Below are 22,043 nucleotides of genomic sequence, written 5' to 3'. Positions count from 1 at the left end.
CATATGTTCCCTATTAGCTCCTTCCATGCCATCCATGATTTCACAGGCTCCCACTACATCCTGCCTAAATTATCTTCTCTCCAGCCCCCAAAATCCTAATCTAGCTAAATCCTAATCTAGTTACTCTCCAGAACAGAAGCCATTTCATATCTTTTGTTGACCTTGACATCTTCTGTACCATCTCATTCCATTTAAACCTTTCATGTTGGAATGACCAAAATCACATAAAGTTTTAAAGATATGGGGAGAGGCAAAGTATTTCCTGTTTTCTTCTTTATTTCTTTCCTATTAAAATTTAATTTGCCACTTGCCTTTCTGACTCCTTACAAAATGAGCTAGGTTACCCACAGTAACTCCAATATCTTTTTACTTAATCATAATAGTAAAATTTAGAGCCCATCATCGTACATGTGAAATTCTCCCATTGGTACTACTTTGTATTTATTACCATTTCATCTATTTTATAATTCAGTATAGTAAAACTCTTCCTCAGCTCTCTGCAGTAGATTAATTTTTCTTATCCTGAATAACTTGGTATCATCAACAAATGTTACCTAACCATTTATTGCTTTTTCAAATCAATTATGATTATGTTGAACACAGAATTTCCCACCAAGAAAACTGATTTATCCCTTTAGTAATTAAGAATTGACTAAGTGATGGGAAACAGACTTGCCCTCTTTTCCCACATCAAGTTACTTTCTTTAAAAGCTTTTGACAAAAGATTTTATTGAAAGTTTTTATAAATCCAAATACGGTATAAGCAATCTTACCACTTGTCCACATATTCAGTAACTCCTTAAAGAATTTTAATTTTTTCCACAAGATATGATTTCCTTCTACAAAAGCTGACTCTTCCCCAGATATGCTCATATGTCCACCAGCTCCCCACTCTTTAGTGCTGTTTCTACCATTTAGTAGAACTGAAAATCAGACTTAGGAAGCTCTTTTAAGACCTGTCATCATGTTTGCTGCCTTCCATTTCTCTGGTATTAAGGCAGCTTTAAGCAACAGATTACACAGCACAGCTATTAATTCAGCTGGCTCCCTCATGTTCCTGTAGAAATCTTGGGTGTTACAGTAAATCCCAGCAATTTGTTACTGTTCATTTTATCAGTCAGTTTTAACACCTCTGTGGATAGTACTTCAGGAAGAGATGTCCTCCAGCTCAGCTCCCTTAAGAGAAATTTTCAGCTTAAAAAGCCTTTCTTTGCTCCATTCTAGCAGACACAAGTCACTAAGTTTTTTCTGCTATAGCCTTATCTTCTTTGCAGTCTTACATCTTGGTCACCTCTGGGCCATATGTTGTCCTGCAGGGTTCTCACCTGCGCTGCATTTGAAAGCAATTTATTTGTTTTTATGCTTTTCACCAAGACTCTCCTCAAAACCCTTTTAATCTTCTTCAGTGTTTTACATTCAACTTGCCAGGGCTTAAGTTCATGCCTAATTTTCCTCATTTGGATACAGATTCAACTTTTTGAAGGATGTCTTCCAGTGGTCTCTTCTACATAGTCTTCTTCATTCATTTAAAGTCTTTCCTATGCATTTAACATACTGTCCTTAAAAGATATCCATGTTGCACATTCTCCTTTTGCGTTTTTACACAAAATTCCTCAATATTGTCATTAATCTCCTTGAGATTAAACACTGGACTAATTGACTAATTTTTCTTAATTGCTCTTGCAAAGATATTGAATCTAAGTATACATATATTTTGACCATGGTCATATTGTACAATTTTGAAGGCCTCCTAAGCACACCTGAAGACCAAACGAAAAGCTGCTTCTCCTCCTAAAAGCTCCCTGAATAGCTGTTCCATGAAACAGTAATTTCTGAAGCTAAAAGATTAATCTCTTCCTGTTGCAAAGCAACAATTGCCCTATCCATTTGGGAGTAATAAAAATTTTCATTACCACAACCTGTGCTTTTGCAATCTCCCCCCTACCCCACCAAATCTTTAACATTAACTGCTGCCCCCTTAGTTGGACAGTCTTAATACTATTTTTCCTATTTAGATATGGAATTTCAGTCACTAGAGATTCCACCTTTGCTGCTAACATAGTTAATTTACTTTATTAAGCAAAATATCGTATTTTTTCACCTATACAATCTTCTGAATTTTTCCTATGTAGTTCATACTCTTGATATTATAATGATAATTATAATTGATTATTGCTTTCCATCAAGGTTCTAAATTTCTTACTGTCTCAAGAGTCTCATTTGAATAAAATAAACAGGAGTTTAAGGATTTCCCATTTCCTTTTTGGCCTCCTAGGATTCATAAGACACTCAAAGAAAATGAATACTGGACTGAATAGATATTTGGCCTGTCTAAATCTGATTGATCATTCATGTTACTCTTCAGCTTGAATGCGAGTATTGATATCAAAAGGTAGGAAAAACTACCAAAGAGTTGTGTTATTACTTTACCACTAGTGCTGGATAAAGCATGTATTAGATATTTCTCTTAATGGAATGGTTAGGAAAGCACTATTGATGTGCTCAAAGCATTTCTTCTGCAGGGTAATTTTTAAAAGACAAAGGAATGGACAGATTGGTGTTTCTTCTAATGTGATACTAGAAGTATATATTGCAGGAGAGGTCACTTTGTTTCTGACAAAACTGAATGCCACCTCTTCCTCACCTACTTACCATTCATTGCCAAGAACGCCGCTTCCACAGAACGTGGGAAACATTGCTTTGTGGCATTTGAACAACAGTCATCCCGAGTGATTAAACAGGAAGAGAGGTGCTGAACAGAGTGCTTTCCATTAACTCTCAAGCAAGGGATTGGGAATTACAAAGGAAAAAGCCAGAGACAGAAGAGATTTATACAAAAAAGGCATAGGAGAAAGAATCAAGGGCCCCTCCTCATTCTCAACAGGGAGGAAGAAAAACTGATCAAGCTCATTTACTCTTCCAGCACCCAGTAGTAATTTTTGGACTTTAATTATGAAACGAACCATGTGATACAGACCATGCGTCCAAGTCAACTGACACTTGTATGAATAATTAACCATCTCCCAGTGATCCAGTAATCCCTTAAGCCATTTAACATCAGGTTCAATCCTACACACTGGATTTTCAGGGAGAGGGAGGCCGGAGGCTTGCAGGATTTCACATGTGATTTTGCCACCTCCCTTGTAAGTCTGTGAACTTAGAAAAAAAACCCAGTAATTTCTTCTCACCGTTACTGTTCAATGGCATTTTTACCATATGTTTCTCTTACCCATCTCCCTAGGTTCAGCACTTTCCATGAGAAAGGAACCATCAGCCCAACAAGGCGATCCCAGCAACAACAGAAACTAGAATATTACTTTTGTTAAGAAAAAAAAACTTCATTACATTTTAATGGCTATTAACAGTTCGCATTTTGCATGTTATTGGGCTGGCAGTTCCAGACATGACATTTCCTGCTTATTTCACAACAGTCAGTTGCATACACTTCTCCCACATGAGCTTCTACCAACATTGCTAGTTAACACTTATCTGCCAGGTACTGAAGTCTTGCAGTGCTTCATTACACACAGAAGACTACAGATGCCTGCAAGCAGTCAGTTGTGGACAGAATGCTTGCCAACACTTGATTCGAATGAAATATTCTAATGACTGAAGTTCCTACACCCACCACTGAATGCCTGAGCCATCCTAATCTGCTAATCAGATGGTTTTAGGCAGTTCTGGTATTCCATTCCTAAACGAAATTTAAATTCCTAATTATTTCACTGGTCTCATCTCACGGGTACATCTTAAAAGCACCTAAATTGAGGAACTCAGGGAACTCAGATGAAGGTTGTACAGTGGCTTTATATTCCGCATACCAATCATATTGACAACATGATTGTCTTAAGCAGCACAAGTCAAAAATAAAGTGTGCAGCAAACAAGAAATACATTTAAGCAGTTAAAATGACAGGGAAATTCGAATTATATTCCTACTAACATTAGCTTGCTATACAGTACTGGATAAGCTGCAATATCTGTGCTTCAACTTCACCCCTGTAAATCCAAAGCAAATACATAACTCTCCTCTCAAACACATAAATAGATTTACAGGTACTGACATATTTAAATAGAACTGTAGCTTCTTTGTCCTCTGTGCAATATAAGCACAAGGTTTCTGCTTTACATCTAAAGCTTGCAGGTGCAGCACAGAAAAATTCATACAACACATCTTCACTAGCAAGATGTACTAAGTACTGTTATTATCAACAAGCTTTACAGTGGCCCAGACCGTGGTGATAGACACCAGTGTGTGGGAGCATTCCTCAGCCTTGTAAGTTCTTTGCCAACCCTCCTTTAGAGTGGGACAAAAAAAAAAGTTTGAGTTTTTTAAATGGAGCTTGATACATGTTTTGAAAGGAATTGCATGAAGCAGTTCTTTAGGATGAGATAAGACTGACTCAGGAAATTTCAGTCCTGGCAAGCATCTTCTTCAGCATCCTCTTCACCTGTTTGTGCGGTGAGAACACAAGCAGAATAAGATTCTTATTAAAAGACTAGGCAACAATTCAGCCAGCAGTATTATTCTAATAAGCTTTAAAGAAAAGGTGTTGAAATAAAAGGGTTTGTGAATGTTAGAGACAGACACAGCCAATTTTTTTGATGCCGCACAGACTAACTGGAAGGTTGTCAGGTAAAAAACTCCCTCAACTCCAGTGATTTAACCAAGAGGTTGAAGTGGACAAGAGGAGGGGCAAGTCTAATAGGATAAAAAAGTTCATCCTGTTAAGAATTTCAAGTCGCATCCTTGGGTGGGGACAGGATTTATTACACATGTCCATGACTGCTTTTGTAAAAACCAGTGTTTATAATCATTGACACACCAGTAGTGACCACACTGGCAAGTATTTATCCTCTGCATACATGCCTCAAACACCATGTTCATTTCAGCTTATTTAACTCTGGTGGCCAAAACCTTGAGTCATAGACAGGAGGCTTATTCAGAGACAGCGTAACAACTCTCAATGGTGATGACCCTCTGTTTAAGGAAAAGCACTGAGAGGAAGGAACTCAACCTGTTTTCAAGGGAAGACTGGTAACTATAAAAAGAGAAAGTGATGAAGGAATCCTAAAAATAGAAATACAGTATTGTATGAAAAACTAACAAATAATTTATTTACAATCCTTAAGTCCTGAAGTGATTCACAGTGCTTAAGTCAATGACCAAACTGGTATTTTTGCACAGGTACAGAGGCACTTGAGCTACATTAATGAAAATCACCAGCTGACCTATTAAGTCTCATCTTTTTTAAAATTAGGTCATACTGGTACACAACATCTACTGATCTGTTCACAGCGTGCCTGGATTAGTAAAGTTACCATCACAGGGAAATTGTTTCTCCCTTACCTTCTCCCTCTGCCCCAGGTTACCCTTAAAGGCCATTCCTGGCACTCTTTCAGAGAAGAGCAAGTTGAGGTTTGAGCTTGACAAGCTGTGTTACAAACCAGTACTGTCATCACGTGCACAGAAAAGGTGCACAGCCTTGAGGTTTTCATTTCTGCCAGGCTTCACCCAGAATAAAAGCCTGGTTCTTGCTCAATTTGTCTCAGATTAACTACAGAGGCTACCACATTTAATTACAGAGTCAGAACTTTATCCACACCATTAGTGTGCAAAATACAAGTTCACAGACTTATCACAAGGCAATGAATACATTATCTATTCAGCAAAACTGGATAAGGAAAATGAAAATCCCCACACCAAATCTCTGCCGTAACAGCCAGACAATTCTGCCAGCTGAGATATTTCTTTATCCTGACAGATTTCACAGCATGCACACACTTGTGTGGGAGCATTACTGGCCAGCGACAGAATCTTACTGCTCTAAAGATGAAGTCACCCTGACATTTCAATACCTCTCTCCCCACAGGAAAAACAAAATTCTGTCTACTTCATCTGTTTCAGATGTTCAGTACTAATTCTGTGTTGCACAGCATCCAGAAAGTCACTTTCCTAGAGCTATTTACTGAACTCTGGATTTACCAATTCACTTAATGGTTGTATTCAAACTCAATTTCTAGAAGTCTATGGGCCGACCCTTACAATCCTCCCCACCAAAGTAGCTCCTATTCTCAAAAAGCCCAGTGCATGAATGGAAAAGACAATATATACATGCAAATTACTACTTTTGGATTACATACTCAGATGGGCCTAGAGAATAGATTTATTATGTGAAAGACCAGAAGGGTGGAAATAATTCATAAGATTATTATGAAAGTGAAAAACATTGTATTCAGGTTGAAACTGCACAGGGAATTTGATTGGTACAGTGTGTTTGCGTACATAACATCAGTGACAGATTACCACCAAAACATAAAATGATCTTAACTGTTGGTAAAACAGTAGAAAAATAGTAATTTTAAGTACTTCACAGATTGTTTTATGGCCTTTGATTATGTCAGCCAATAGCCAAATAAGCACAAAAAGTTTTAGATAAAGCAGAGGGAATTGGGATTATGAATCCTAGGATAATCTGAATATAAATTTATAGAACAGCAAAAATTTAGAGGCATGCAGGAGCTGGTCCACCACTTTCTACAGTAAAAAAAATGTTTATAATTAATACAAAGTAGTCTGAGAGTCTGATAGATGGAAAGCTGGTGGATAAAGTTTTCTTAAGACCTGAATTTTAATATTTGGTTCGCCGTTACTTATTCTTAAACATAAAAGAGGTTTCCTGGCAGGTCTAGTTACTCTTTAGTATCCAATCACTTAATGCCAAATCAATACCTCCACACATCGCTGCCTTTGGAGAACATGGAGGAGCGGATGACCTCAGGAGCCATCCAGGCATATGTCCCAGCTGCGCTCATTTTGGTAGTTTTATGCCATTCCCTGGCCAAGCCGAAATCCGTGATCTTCAACATCTTGTTGCTCAGATCTCCATTTTCCACCTTTTCGAGTATCAGTACTGGAGAAAAGGGAAGGGGGGAATAAAAGGTATGCAGAGTAAAGCTAGTATTTATGCAAAAAAGATTGTCTTGGACATCTCCCAGATTTGAAGATTCTCCCTGACTTTTAGTTATTCAAACCTACCACACTCCGTTACAAGTTATTTCAAGCCGATCCTTTCATCTGACAAGTGAAGAGCTGTCAAACAAATAACTTCAAATTTAACCAAAATACCAAGCCCCAGAGAACAAATAGGTAATTACCTAATTATTTAATACAGTGCCGAGTATCATTCTGCATAGTAATTCTCTGCTAAGAGGAAGTGAACCACTGTAACTTCTAGAAATCCAGATAAGGGAAGACATTGCCTAATTAATCCTCTCTCAGCAAGCCAGTAATAGCATCTTTTTCTTGAACTGCTTAAAGGACTTTTTTTTTAAATCCAGATACACACAGAGGCTGGATATACCCTTCATGGAAATGTGTTAGGAGTGGAAGCTCTATGTACACAGATTTATTTTTTTTTAAAGTCACAATTAAAAAAAAATTGATTACCAGTAATAACATGCCAATTCAAGACTTCATATATACCACCATGTTATAGATTCCCTCCCCCATCATCATGACACTAATTTTTTTTAGTTAAACTGCCAAAAGTTTCTACCATGTTTCAATGGCAAAGGAGTCTATACCCAAGAACTTTAAAAAAACCTTGAGGCAGAACTCAAGAATGCTTTGGTATAAGGCACATATTCCTCTTTACCCAGAAAGCTGTACTGTCACAACACTGTGAAATGAGTGTATACCAGAGGCCAGAAGTATCCACTCTGCTTTAGCAGCACCTCATTATCCTCTTTCTTTATCCTAATGTGAAGTGACCACACAAGTTGCACCAGCAATGTAACATCAAGCAACAGAATATAATAGGCCACTAAACTTCCATAACTAACGTAGCCATAAACCTGTGAAATTATTTTCAGCCACTTTGTAAAGGGTCACAAAGAAAAAATATTTGTATTACCATTAATCCAATGACTTCACAGCAAAAGGCACAAGCCAAGTATCAGTCTCAAGCTAATACACAGCTCTTTTTTTTTTTTTTTTTTTTGGGGGGGGGGGGGGGCACCAACAAAACTAAAAATCTTACATTCATTCTCATACTTCCCTCCAATATTCAAAATGGGATTTCCCATGAAATAAAAGCCAAAAGCATTATTTGAACACTTCTGCATAGTAAGTAATACACATCTAAATGTTAAAATACTGCATTTACTTTATTAAAAGTTAAACAAACTGTCTATTCTCTGAAAATTAAAAAAAAAAAAAAAATCAGCTACCCTTTCTACAAGGCTTCAGAATTCACAAAATACTACTTCATTAAAGATTTTTGTGGGCCATCTCAAGTTGTGAATGAACTAGACTTATGGTTAAGCTCTTGGTTCTTGCTTCTTTTGCAAAATTCCTTCCTGACATTACTGAATGCTTCATTTTCCTAATTGCACAGGAAGGAGGAGTTTGAGGCCTAGAGTTACTATTCTCTTCATTTGGGCAAAAGCATATTTATTTTTAGAGCCGCACTTCAATGTAGAACAGAACCACCACAAGAAACAAAGATACAGAAGAAGGCTTCCTTTGTGCCTCTTCTTCTACTAAGCCTAACTTTTTTCCTTCTTTCTAGCAGATGAAGAACTGCTAAGAGAAATTGCTAACAAGTCGCTCATTGATTGCAAGAGTGAAAAACTTCCTAGAATATACATACCATATACCCACTCTGCCTAAAGAGCTGGCAGAATAATAAAATCTAATTTTAGATTTAAGTGGAGTAATATATAGATATACAGTAAAGTTGTAAAGGTAAAGTAAAGTAAAACTTTGAAACAAGAAAACATGGGTTTGGGTATTTTTTGCTTCCCTCCATAAGCACAGCGAGCACCAAGCAAATTTGTTGTTCACAAGGTAGATCATATTCTGTCTGAATGAGCTCAATAGCAGGACAGAGAGCCAGATATCACAGTTGGGTTGTACATACCTTCCTCGCAAAAGGTTATTTAAATCTAATTACCTTGATTTGTATTAAGTTCTAACAAAATAATTAGTACTTACACAGCTCTTTTGTATCCATGAACTTGTTCTTTTGTCAGATGTAGGCTAAGTAAGATAAATTACCATGACAAAAGACCACAGAGAGGGACAATGAAAGAGCTGGATTTACTGCTAGTCCTTGATTCCCAAGTTACAACCTTGACTCCCCTTCTATTTCCTTGTAATAACTGCTTGGGATAACAATCCTGCAGCCCAAAATTGTAAAAATTAATTTTAAGAATCATATCTCTCTCCAGCATCTGTTTCAGTTCTCCTTATCTTGGTCGGTACCAACAGGCTCACTTGTAACTGCTAGGAGTCTCCCTAGCCCATCTGTCAGATTTTCAAACCAAAACCCTCAACTCTCCCTCTTGTGTTTTGCTCAGATTTCAATGAATAATCTTGTAAATAGGTGAAATATGAATTCCTCTCAGTTTCCTCCTTAAAAATATTCTTTATGAAGAACACAAGCCAGGTTGCTAGGCCACTGCAAATGCATTTTACTCATGCTAATCAACATGGTCTCATTTGCTTGCGAGCTTTATATACAACCAGTTATAGCCTCTTGTTTAATACTTTCAGTGCAAGTTCTCTTCTTCAAGTGCTATTTCTTCTGCACTCTTATTAGTCTACCACGATACAAAACACAAGCAAGCAACATACTTCCTCCACTTACAGAGTTAACACACCTTTCCATCTTTGAATAGATTTGGTCACTTAGGACAGAGCTAACAGTGGCCAGATGATCAGCCTAACAAAAAAAATTCAGACACAAATACAGAGCACCTACACCAAAACCACAGCTAATCTACCAAGGCAGTAAATATTCACATTCTGTCTCTTGATTTAAAAGGTCTGCATGAGATAGAGGTTTTTAAAAAAGGTAGAAAATTGAATTGAAAATCTTTCACATTCCCAGCCTTAAAAAGAGAAATTGTTTGGCAGCAAAGATACTGGGCCTAATTTTCAGGCAACCAGGGAGCAATGAGAGCCAAATCAGCAGGAACATGCCGAACCTGGGTCAGCTTGTTAATGGTGGATCACCATTTCCCCGTTCCAGCAGGGCCCATGCAAGAAATCTCTTCCTGTGTGCATGCACAGAGCCAGCCAAGTTGTAGATGAAGGTGTGCTATGTACTACTGCTCCTAACAACTCAAAAAACACCTTTTTCCTCCGTAGCACAAGCTGAAAGCTGATCTTAAGTAGCATGGGTAGAAGCCAACTGGCAGTGTGCAAAAGGGACCAGCGAAGCAACCCGGGTATGACAAGCACATTCAGAAAGCTTTGAGGATCCAACTGCTATAGCAAAACAACTTAATATAGCAAATCACCAATACCATGTACTTTGCATGCTGCAAGTGCAAACCAAAGCATGGTGGCTTAAACTAGCAATAAATATTGTTAGCAACTTTAGGTGAAGGGTATCATGAACATGTGTGCTTACAGGAGTAATAATCCAGAAGTGCTCGCATACATTTTCATAGATTCCTGAAAGACTTGGAACTTGTCCTCTGGAAAATAAGCATTTGACAATGAGAAATTAATTACAGCTCAGATGAATTCTGTCCAACAAGACAGCTCTTCCATATCTCAAGGTGTCCCAGCTGAGACAACAAGAAAGGAATATGATCCAAACAGGCCTTGGTATCTCCTAGCAAGACCTTCACTGGATCAGGCAGTCATCCAGATACAGGTACATATGATTTAGATGTGTAACTTCAACTACCAAGAATTTATTAAGAACTTTACCACAAGGACTCTCAAGAATCATTACTGGTAATGATCTGACCCACTGTTTAACGTCTTGAGAGCCAGGCATACTTCAAGTGCTGAAAGACAACAGTCAAGCAAGACATGTTAGATCTGAGCTTAGAGAGATACAAAGGCAGAAATTAAACACTGGGCCTCCTCTTATCTAGGTTATGATGAAGACCAGTCTTTTTTCTTTGAAATGAAAATGTCTGTTGATGTTCCTCCATATTCTTTCAGAACATCTTTGGTGCCTTACAAGAAGCATCAAGGATATTTTCATATCAGACTCTTGTGAGAAAGTTTCCTCAGGTACAGAGAAAGGAGGCGGCACCATATAAACAAAGGGGTGGGTTAGGTAACCAAAGGCAATAAGCCAACACTTACTGGTCTGATGATGAGACAGACTAACTAGCAGAATAGTATAAGGCAGAATTCAAAGATCATTTGACAAGACTCAGTCTAGTGCAGTCCTTAGTAATACTGTCTGACATTACAGCAAGTAAACAAAAAACTGTGTATTGCTAGAGATGAGAAAACTTGTTATCGTTATATTTTCAGTACTTTTTAACACAGGTTTCCATCTATGTGATGCTTTGGCTTCTAGTCAGGACAAAAGAAGTTGCAGTAACAAAGAGGAAAGGCACTGCATGGCTTGCTTTCATCACTAACTTTACAGCACTTTCAGTTATCTCCGAGTAGTTCAGAGCTGTAGGTGGCAGTTGGTAGCCTACTCTCTGAAGATTTAGGATACCCTATGCTTGGTACTTTGACACTTCATGGACAATTACCATCATGCTCGCAGTACTACCTGTAGCACCCAGGCCTATAAGACCATCCCAGCTACTAAACAGCCTTTCTTAATTGCATCCTTTAATTTGTCTTTGTTGCCATGAGTGAATTCAGCAATCAAGATCCATATTATCAGAGAATCATCCTTAGTCAACAAGTCCTGGCATTTACCCCTTCAGAATCACAGTAATGTGGATGAGTATTAATTTCCACAAGAACAAGTCCAGTTGCTTCAGATATGTTTTGATTGAGTTGTTTTGACTATTGAAGCAATAGTTAAGAGGCCAGAGCCAAAGCAGACTGATAAAGTTTACAAAGAGCATCTTCAGTACATTCTGCAGATGATTGAATGCTGGCCATTAACCACACCTTTCACCAGGTCTAATACTCTTCAGTTAGCAGGCAACACCAGATGCTGAAACACAAGTATCATTAGAGACTTTCCCGATACAACTGGAGTTTCTCATTCCAGTCTCAATCTGCACAAAGAGTGATGGGGAGTTAACTCAGCCAGTGCTGGTACGATTTAAAGATGGTTTCTTAGTTAGTAAGGCAGGGGGGAAGAATTGAGGATGTACCCAAGATCCTCTTATCCTTGTTTGTGATTTGAGCTAGCAGCTTTTCTAGCAGAGTTGGAAGTAATGGAAATCAACTTCTTGAGGTCAGGTGAAGCCAGTTTACCTTCTCCAGTTTAAGTATCATTCTGTATGTGTATTAATAGCTAGCAGGCTTTTGACAGAACCCAATGTCAGTCTTACTGAAAGTAATAAAGTCTTTAGAAGTACACAGATCCCACTGATAACAGATCCCAGAGGGGATGATTCTCAGTTTCGTGAGTCACAGTTGTGTATCAGTGACATCAAGAATGAGGGGTTTTTTTCCTAGAGTCAGGGCCAATTCAGATGCTTTTGTTGTTTAAACAAAGATCTGTATGGAAAATAGACCTCACAGAAACAGACCCACTGAAGTATGACCGACACAATGGTATCTGACACTGAGTCAGCTCTTCCTCCTGCTCCACCCCATTCCACATTATTATGCTTTACTAGAAAGACAAACCCATCTGTCTTAGTATTCAAAGCAATACAAAAAGCAACTTGATTAAGACTTCTAAGATACCATTATATCCTTCAGCCTTCATGTAGTTGCCTCTACTGGATCCTCAGTTCTGTCTTGTCATCACAAGTCATTATGAGGATGCCCGCTCTGTGGGGCACTAGACAGTGCACAATTACTTAACAGAAGGACAGAGTTAAGGCTGTTGTTGCTCTAATGAGACCTTTAAGGACGGTTCCAAAGGTGGATCTTCATGTTAGAACATTGAACTTTCACTAGCAACTCATGAACTTGCACTAGCGTGTTTAGGATTGGGACTATACGTATCTAGGACTATTCTATGTCCTTTCAGAAGGAGAAATCACTGCAGTGAAAACACCAAAACCTGCAGCTTTAAAATTTTGTTACTGCAGGCATCTTGTACTAGTACCCAAAACCACTGGTTAGTTCTAAGTAGGCAAAACAGAGGATCAAATTAATTCTGAAGGAATACAGACTGGAGTTAAAAAAATTAACAGATTAAATGCTAACCAAGTTTCAACTCTGCCATAAACTATAAGATAAAACTATAGAAGGGCTGCCCTGGAGGCAAGTGATAAACATTTTCAGAAAGATTAAATTCTGTCTTGCATGCATGGAAAAGATGCACACCTACCACAGCCTCACATGTTCAAAAGGCAAATTTCTTCCCGTTCCCCCTGCTCCATCGTCATGGATCATTACAGTGAAATCTAGCTTGGATGAAACAAACTCACAGCATCTCAGAAGGCAGCCTTCCTAGGCTCCAAACACAGTCAGAAAAGACAAAGCCTCTGCAGAAGGGGATTCCAAGCATAAGTCTAATATACATGCTCTGAGTTACTCTCTACAGGAGCCTCTCTTGATTAGAGGCACATCTGTGCTAAGTGCCCAAACTCAAACCACATGAATCTGTGGTCTGGTATAAGTAAGCAATTTCAATTAGGGAAGTTCCCCAGCACACCAGATGTTAGAGAGCCATCTGGTGAAAACCGATTTACTCATAGTTGCAAGATTATCTCAGTGTTCTGAACTTTTTTTAAAATTAAGTTTTCAGAAATATATTGTTCTATTAGTAGGACAGCTGATTTAAGTCAAACTGGTACTACTGTTAAATCAGTCTTAAATAAAACTGTATCTTGGCCCACAAAGACAGCTGGAGGTCATAATTCATTGCATCTTGCACCACTCAGCTTAATGATCACTGAATCAATTGAAAAGTCAATGGTAAACATCTTTGTCAAACACACAAAGTCTTACTGCAAGGAGAACCTAGTTTCCAGATATTAAACAGTTGTATTTTCATTACTCATGCATCTACCAGAAAGATACGATATCAGATATACAAATACACCATGACAAGGTAAACACAGGGGTATAAAGCTGTATATCCTTTGATCTACTTGTACCTACATTTTAATAAACTCTAAGAGGGCTGGGTAAACCACACCTAATATGCCAGTATCACTCCTGCTTCTTAGCCATTGCAGGAAGGAGTTTAAAACTGCTGAGCAAACTTTGTTTTGGGAATATTCTCAACTTTATTATAGTGTTCCAATGCAAATAATTGCATTGTTGATATATTTTTCATTCTGCTTAACCTAACTTATTTCTATTACAACATGTTTTGTCCTCTTTCCAATTATGCTAGAAGCACTAATTGGTCTGGATCTCTTCCCTGCTGCCAGAATATACACATTTCTATCCCTTTCCTTTAATTTTCTTCTTCTCAAACCCATCTACTCTTCTTCCAAACACACTCCTCTACCCTACATAAACAGATAAACCATCTGTACTGAATCTTTCAATCCGATCACTGAAACAAACATGATAAAGCTTTACTTAGGTTCTAAGTTGGTCACTTTATAAAACCTCAGTAATACACCTCCTATTTTTCATCCAGCAACATACTACCTCCAGTATGCATGAAAAGCTAGTTTAAAGAGGTAGATTACTTTCACAGAAAGAAAGTTTTAACACGGGAAATTAAGAATATCTTTTTTTGCAACAAAATTAACAGCTGCTATTTTAATCCGCTGTTCTGTTCATATTATACCAGCAGAGCCAGAAAACATGTTGTAACCTCCTCTCACAAACACAAACTTCCCCTGGAAGGCAGTAACACTGTCAGATTTTTTGCTTGTTTCTTTTGGAAGGGTTATTTTAGTTTTCAGCTACACTTTTGGACAGTTAGGACAGCATTCTTAGTCTCCAGTGGGCGAAAGTAGTGGGAAAGAGCAAATAGGGAAAAATAAACACTAACCCATGCTGATCCAGTTGCTAGTAACATCAAAAAACTGGTAGGAAGTGGCTCCTCATTTCATCTCACTGTCAAAATTATGTGACAAGACAGCAAAATATGGTCGTATAATTGCCTTTTTCTGGTTTCTCAGCCTAGAGAAAGGATTAGGTTTATCTGCATAGTGTAGTGCTGAACAGAATACTCCTTTGCTTGTGCTAAAAGCTGACTCATCACTTCAGAAACAAAACAACATTCAGGGAGGAACTACTACAGCATGATCACCCACAGCAAAAATAGCCCATTTTTATATATGAAGGTAGAGGAAAGGGACTGCTGTCTACTGCACAAAATAGTACGAACAGCCAGGCATACCAAAATTTTCTGGCTGTACCGGCTTCCACTTCTTCAACTACTCCACTGTTGTATTCCCAATTTATTTAGCACACAGCACACCAAGAAAATAACTTCCTGACTTAAGAGGCAAAAATTGGTAATGACAGAATACCAAGGAAAGCAAGATTACCTTGCAATACTACCACAATAGTTAACCACCAAACTGCCCATCACCCCCGTATTTCATGACAACAGCTGTTATCAGCAAGTTCATGGTCCCGTTCCCAGTCCAGAGTGTGTATGTATTAAGAAACACAAAGAAATTGCAAAAAAATCCAAGACAGTCTCTTGGATGGTCAAGCTTACAGTTTACACCAAGTCATTTAGCTGTGCATGACGCTACTCAGTAAGCCTGGCACACAAGAACAGAAATCTATTAGCTAATTAATATGAAGCCTGATGGAAATGGTTACAATCTTTAAGTGAAGGGAGAAATTAAAAAGAAATAAGAGAGGGACTGAGTGCAATGTGAACTGAAAGCATACAGGAAGAAATACAGAAGGGAGCAGGCTAGAAGATAAAGATCCCTACTGTAGGGGAAAAAGCTGGATTTGTTGTCTGTGGTACACCAGGATGTATCTCTGACTTGATGGATGATTGCTGGCTTCACATTTAACTTCCATATAACTTTTCCCCAACTGAGACAATACAGTCAGTATTTTAGTGCCATAATACCTGCCATTCTTTTATTTAAATACTACAGTTCTAGGTAGACCATGAAACAAGAGGGCTACTACCTAGTGATAAAGCAACATTAACTCATGTGTTCTATTGTTGTATTTTGAAGCTTTATCAATTCTTCAGAGATGCCTACCATTAACAGTGTATCTAGTGTGCTACGGTGGATAGTGGTGCTTTGAAACAGGTTGGGAGAACAATCTGAAGAAAGTATCAAAAGCTTGTTTGCCAGAAACATAAGAAAATCTGATTATGAAGGTACTTCAAGTTAGCTTGAGCTTAAAGGGAGCTCCCAGACAGAGGGGGTGGTAGAGGTCTCAGGTGAGGTCCTGACTGCAAACTACCAGATAGACACAGCAACTTGATGATGTAGAGTTGAACAGGCCTGAAAAACCCAAAGGTGCTGGAAATATCTGAATACCTGTAACTGTCAGTGCACTTCAGTAGTTCTGTTCCAGTCTTCAATGTTAGCACTGCTGTGGGTTGAATGCTTTGCCATCCAAGATTCCAGGAATGAGGAAAGCAGTCATATCAAGACATGATGAAAAACTCCAGCAAAAGGATTTAGCCTGCAAGCACATCCCACTCACACCCATTCACAAGAGCCCCTACTCATTATTTTGTGCTGTAGTCTGTCTCCTTAGAGCCACATCAGCTGGCTACACAGTCCAAGAGGTAGAGCAACAGCGATGGCTGGGTGAGAATGACAAGAGGAAGGACTATAAATAGGATAAATATGTCATCTTTGTTATTTTACTTGGTGCAGAAACATTTAATTTTAACACTTAAATCATTAAGTAGCCATCCAACTACCTGCACAGACTTAGTGAAGTTTCTTCCCCAGTCTCTCATATTCTTACCTGGACTCTCAACTAGACTTCTCCTTTAGTCCCAATGCTTCACCATATCTATTCTTATTTTGTTAGATTGAAGAGAAGCGAGAAGACCACTACTTAAGACCTCAAAGGCTGAAAAATGACAAAGGAACTCAAACTCACACAGAATTACACTACTCTACTGAACTTATCTTTTCTTTCCCAGAATAATATAATGCATTTTTGCTGCAGCTGGGTGTTTTTGCAGATCACTCCAGAGCAACTCAACTACCTAGAGATACAACAGCTTAGTACCAGATTTGTTTTCCCATAGGCCTTTGCTCATCTGTTACTGTACGATCACTGTTTTCAACAGCAGTAAGGTCAACAGGCAGCTACGAAGAGGGGAACTAATGCTTACCCTGTCATAGCTGGAGTGTGAAAGACCATTGCTGCAGCTGAGTACTCATTGTGGGTGGGAATATTGGACACATTTTATTTCTTCCTCCATCCTGCAAACAGAACAGCTTACTGTGGATTCACTTACCAAAATGCAAAATAGGAAAAGTTTTGTCAGATAGTGGATAAGCATCAACTCATCCACTTCCTCCACTTAGATAATTCAAGTACTATAAGGAGATGTATCAGATACCAAGTCCATCAAATCCCAGAGCTTTACAGAAAGAAAAGAACACAGTAAAACCTTTATGGAAACTAATGCTTTTTCACTCTGAGACCCTTAAATGCAAACCATGAGCAGGGTTTCAGTTCTAAAAGCTGCAAGTCTTTTCCATGGTAGGATTTAAGAGCAATCCAGACCTGTATGAGGAGGTACTACCATTAAACTTCTTCCTGCCAGCAATACAGCAGAAGTCTTAAGTGCAAGAGTTGAATGAAACAGAGAATATTTCTATTTCAAAACAATTCCAGATTTATTTAAAGCAAAGAATTGCTTTACACAAGTTTCAGAAGTCAACTAAAGGCTTACTGAAGCTGAAGGTGTGTCAGAGAGGAAAAAAGTCTGATTAATATCACAGGATCCAGCCTCTCCAACCCACCCACATCTCCACAACCAAGCCAATCTGTTACAGGAAACCTTGCCTTGAACAAAGAATCTCCTCACTCAGCCCCATATGTTTTCTAAGGGTTTGTTTTTCAGACTACAGAATAAAGTTATCCAAGCTAGGACAGCTCTGAAGGCACTTTCCAAGAACTTCTACTCCTAGCCAGAGGGTCCATGAACACTAAAATATTAATACTACACTTAAATTTGAATTTCTTCCCTGACAGACACACCCTGGAATTTCACAACTGGGACAGCCAATTTCAGTTTACAATATTTTTTGTACTCATCTCCCCACAATCTAGGTATAATCTTCGCTTTGCCCAAATCCCTTTGACTGCCTTCTAGATCTATTTCCAGTTCAAACACTTTCAACTACTGAGAAGCTGTGAAATTCATGCAAATGTGGATTTATTTTTTTAAATTGAGACTAATTCAGAAAAATGAGATAAGCAACTTTCGCCTCTTGCATGGGCCAATTACTACTTTTTATACTTGCTTTTATCTGAAAAGTGAATAAAAACTTCCACTGTACTCTGAAGAAACGCAATGCATTCTGAAATCTTCAGGGTTCTTATTTAGAAGGCACTATAGTAATAGCAAATATTAACCATAGTCCTATAGTTTTTGAACAGTCCTTATTTGAAGGAGAAAAGTATCCATAGATCAAGCAAAAATGCTCTTGCATAGAAGATGGCTTCACTGAACTTACCATGATTGTTCCAATCCTATTTTCCCCTCCCATGAATAAGCAAAACTTCAAGATACATTTCAGCTCAGATGGTGGTGGTGGGAAATACTGGATGTTAGATAAAAAGATAACCTTAATATATTGCTTCATGCTGCTGCATTGTCTGAGAGTCATGGTCTCAGAGAGCCAGAAGCTAGCTAGTAAGTCTGCAGTTTGCCTAACAAGTCAAAAAAACAGCATTATTGCAAAGGGGACAAGGGACTGAGCTTGCCAGGTGTTCCTTTTTTTAATAATTAAGTCCTATTGGCAGTACGCTGGCATAGTGCCTTGAGGACAGAACTAAGCTTTTGGGAAAGGATTTCAAAAACTCACTCCAAAATGAGACCTCATATTGTAGCAGTTTGCCAAAATCTAATTTGCAATTTTAGCTCTACCTTCCATAGTCAGCCTGCACAGCTCTGCTTCACAAGTATCCAGATAATGAGCAATCTGCTCTTGATCCTGCATTCAAAGTACTTAAAGTGATTAACAGATCTGCACACGGACTGAGGCCGGGCTTTCCACATGCAGCCTTTACCTACCTTCTGTTGGGTACTCCGCCGTTCATTTCAGTAGGACTGCATCTCTATTCTAATATTTGTTTGTGGTGCAGAAGGCTAAGTGTCGCCTAAGATCCTGTAGACCACAGAATTTAAGACTCACTCAAAATTTCACCTCTTAGAAGGAAAAACAAAGAATACAAATATTGTCTCTAGTAATAAGCAAATATCTGCTCTCTTTTATCACTAACCATCCAGCAAAAACACATTTAAAAAATATACACCTTGGAAGCAAAAGCTTTTTAATTATTCGGTAAGCATGAGGGTTCAGCAAATCCATAAAGCTGGCCGACTGTCCTCTTCCATCAACCTAGAGGAGGTGATGGATGTGACAGCACAGCAGTTCTTGGATTTTAAGCCGTGCAGTACAGTAACTCTAAAGAGCTAATGCATAAAGGGGGAGGGGATAGGAAAGGCTTCCAGAGCCACGATATATTTAGAATCGATCCTTTCACCTAGCCAAGCTGAAAAAGTCTTATCACTTTAGTGATCTGGTACAAAACACTCTGAATGCTCCGGAGAACACTCACGTGAGCTTCCTGGAAAAATGGAGCTGTTCAACTCTGGTTTCAGACTAAATCCTACCATACTGCTTACACTGGAACAATCTTCTAGCTCAGGCATGGATTATTGTACTCTTCATAATCAGTTAAATGCTCCAAGGAAAAAATATAATTACATCTGTACCCAACACAGTGCTTCACCAAATCATATCAGTTTGAAAGCTTGCAACAAGAACTGTATTAGGCAACAACAAAAAAAGGAAAGGGAAGAGTAGAATCACAGGAATGGCATTCATTCATTGTTGCTCAAGAGACTGTCAGAAAAGAGATTTAATAATAATGCTGGTTCAGTGGGAGACATTTCCAGGCAAATAGAAACATGAAATTCATGATGAAAAAAGTAGCACAGAACTGTTTTGCTTTGGCTTCAATTAAGACATCTCTATGAAACAGTCAAAAACACCAAGTACTATTCATTCCTGGAACAGGATGGTACTCCACAATCTAGAAGGTAAGGAAGACATAAAAACTTCACAGGCAGCAGCACAAACCACACCAGACGCTGGTTTTTTTGGTGATTTGTGGGGTTTTGGGGCGCTTTTTTTGTTGGTTTTTTTTAAATCAGATTTAATTTAAAAACCTTAAGCAAAGGAAGAGAGGTGTATTTCCATTCATCAGAACAAATGTTAAAAGGCTCCGAGATGCACAATCAACACAGCTGACAACAGTGAAATTCAGACTTTCTTGAATACTGCAGAGTTTTACCTTAAGCTGAGCAGAACAAGTTGCCAGCTGCTGAGAAAGAGGGTAGTCCTGCACTGTTGCACATGAAAGTCCATGCAAGATAACAGCTCATGCAGTAAACCTGTAAGAAAGCTGTTCACTTTTTGATGTGTTAGATTTCTGTTAGTTTTCTGACCCAGTGTACTCTATGATCAAAGAGTATTAAGTGACTACACAGTACCCTGATGCAGCATTAGGAATATCCCCCAGTTACCAGATGACCATATTCATATCAAAGCCTCACACTATGTGACTGATAACATCAAACAAGAAAAAGCAAATCAATAAATCCAAGGGCAAGACTGACAACACTTCAACAAGCAGAATTATGCATATCGAGTTCTATTAATCAAAGTTATGGGATTTTTCTTATTTTCAGGATCCTTGAACAATGCAAAGTCAAAAGCAACTAAAGACTATTCTCTCTAACATCTTTTCCTAAGCCCATACTCAAAGATGAGAAAACAGTAGGAAATGCTGTAACACTTTTGTGGCAGGTGAACCACATGACCTGGTTCACATACATCCCACTGCCCTTACATATTCCATCTTCACAGCAATTACCCATACTAGCACTTCTTTATAGCACCACAAGAACCCCCCAGGAATCCCCAATTTAAGCACAGCAATTGTTGCAATAAACAAAATCTTAGTGGCACAAATATTTACCTGTTACTACTAAAGGGAGCTATTGGCACACTGACTATTATTTGCTACCCATCTAAACAGTAAGTCTATAAATCAGCAAGGTTGAAGCCATGCTCACATTTTAAATGAAGGTTTCCAGTTGTAAAATGAACAGCAAAACTTAATATTTCTCAACAGCCAAAGCAAATTCCAGAAGCCTGTTTGATGAAGCATCAGAGGAAGACGTTGTACAGCTAACTAGGAGCTTGGCTTGTAGCTCTCAAAATCATCCAGGACTTAAGTAGTACAGCATTCAAAGCACATACAGGTTTTCAGAGATAATTTGGAATTGTGCATTAGATAAAGTTTGGTGTTTTGGGAAGGTATTTTTGTTTTTAATAAAAAATGGTGTTATAATAAATACCTGAGTAATATAACAATGCTTTTAGAAAGCAGAATGGAAGGGCTGTGTGTGGTAGTAACACAAATAGTTCATAGGACGGCTGTCTATCCTCTGGCTACTTCCTTCTGAAGAGAACCCTAAACGACGCTGCACCATGCTGTCATTACCACCATAACGATTCTGCTACAGGCTGGGACCCAAACATTTACTGTTATGCGAGTGAGTCCTCTTCTCCCTGATCTTAAGAAACACCGATGACACCAAACAACATAATTATAAATCCTTATACATCGCGATAGTTTCTCTTCTTAGTGCATGAGGTTCTGTTACTATTTCTTTTTCATATCTGGAAAAAGTTCAGGTCTGAGGATGGCTGAATTTACCTTTCCATTAGCAGCTGGACAATTAAGAAGCAATTACCAGATATGGCAGTCAACTTTGGCAACCTTTTGGAAATCAAAGTCACACCAATCTAAATGAAACTATTCTAGAATCAGAAAGTAAACATGTACCAAAAGGCAGATTCTTAAAATCACGTGCTATATCCTGTATTCTTTCCAACAGCTTAAGGCTTTCTTTGTCTTGTCATAAGGGAATATGCACCGTCTTCAAAATGGGATATTACTTAAAATTAAGGAATCATCTTGGGTGATGA

The 22,043-nt window shown here is 38.4% G+C and overlaps 1 protein-coding gene across 2 annotated transcripts in view; it reads right to left on the bottom strand.

Moving 5' to 3' along the window:
* The window catches only part of MAP3K9 (mitogen-activated protein kinase kinase kinase 9), a 54,397-nt gene that overhangs the window by 18,673 nt on the left and 13,681 nt on the right, over positions 1-22,043 (bottom strand). The window contains exon 3 of one of the 2 annotated variants that reach the window (XM_075502899.1): positions 6,733-6,913. The exons of the other annotated variant lie outside the window; for it this stretch is intronic. Within the exon in view, the coding sequence (XP_075359014.1) occupies positions 6,733-6,913 (181 nt within the window). The remainder of the gene's footprint in view (positions 1-6,732; positions 6,914-22,043) is intronic. 2 annotated transcript variants of the gene reach the window in all.

This window comes from Mycteria americana, chromosome 5, assembly GCF_035582795.1.
Source record: "Mycteria americana isolate JAX WOST 10 ecotype Jacksonville Zoo and Gardens chromosome 5, USCA_MyAme_1.0, whole genome shotgun sequence".
NCBI lineage: Eukaryota > Metazoa > Chordata > Aves > Ciconiiformes > Ciconiidae > Mycteria > Mycteria americana.
The sequence above is the reverse complement of the archived record's forward strand: the minus strand, read 5'-3'. Positions and strand labels throughout refer to the sequence as shown.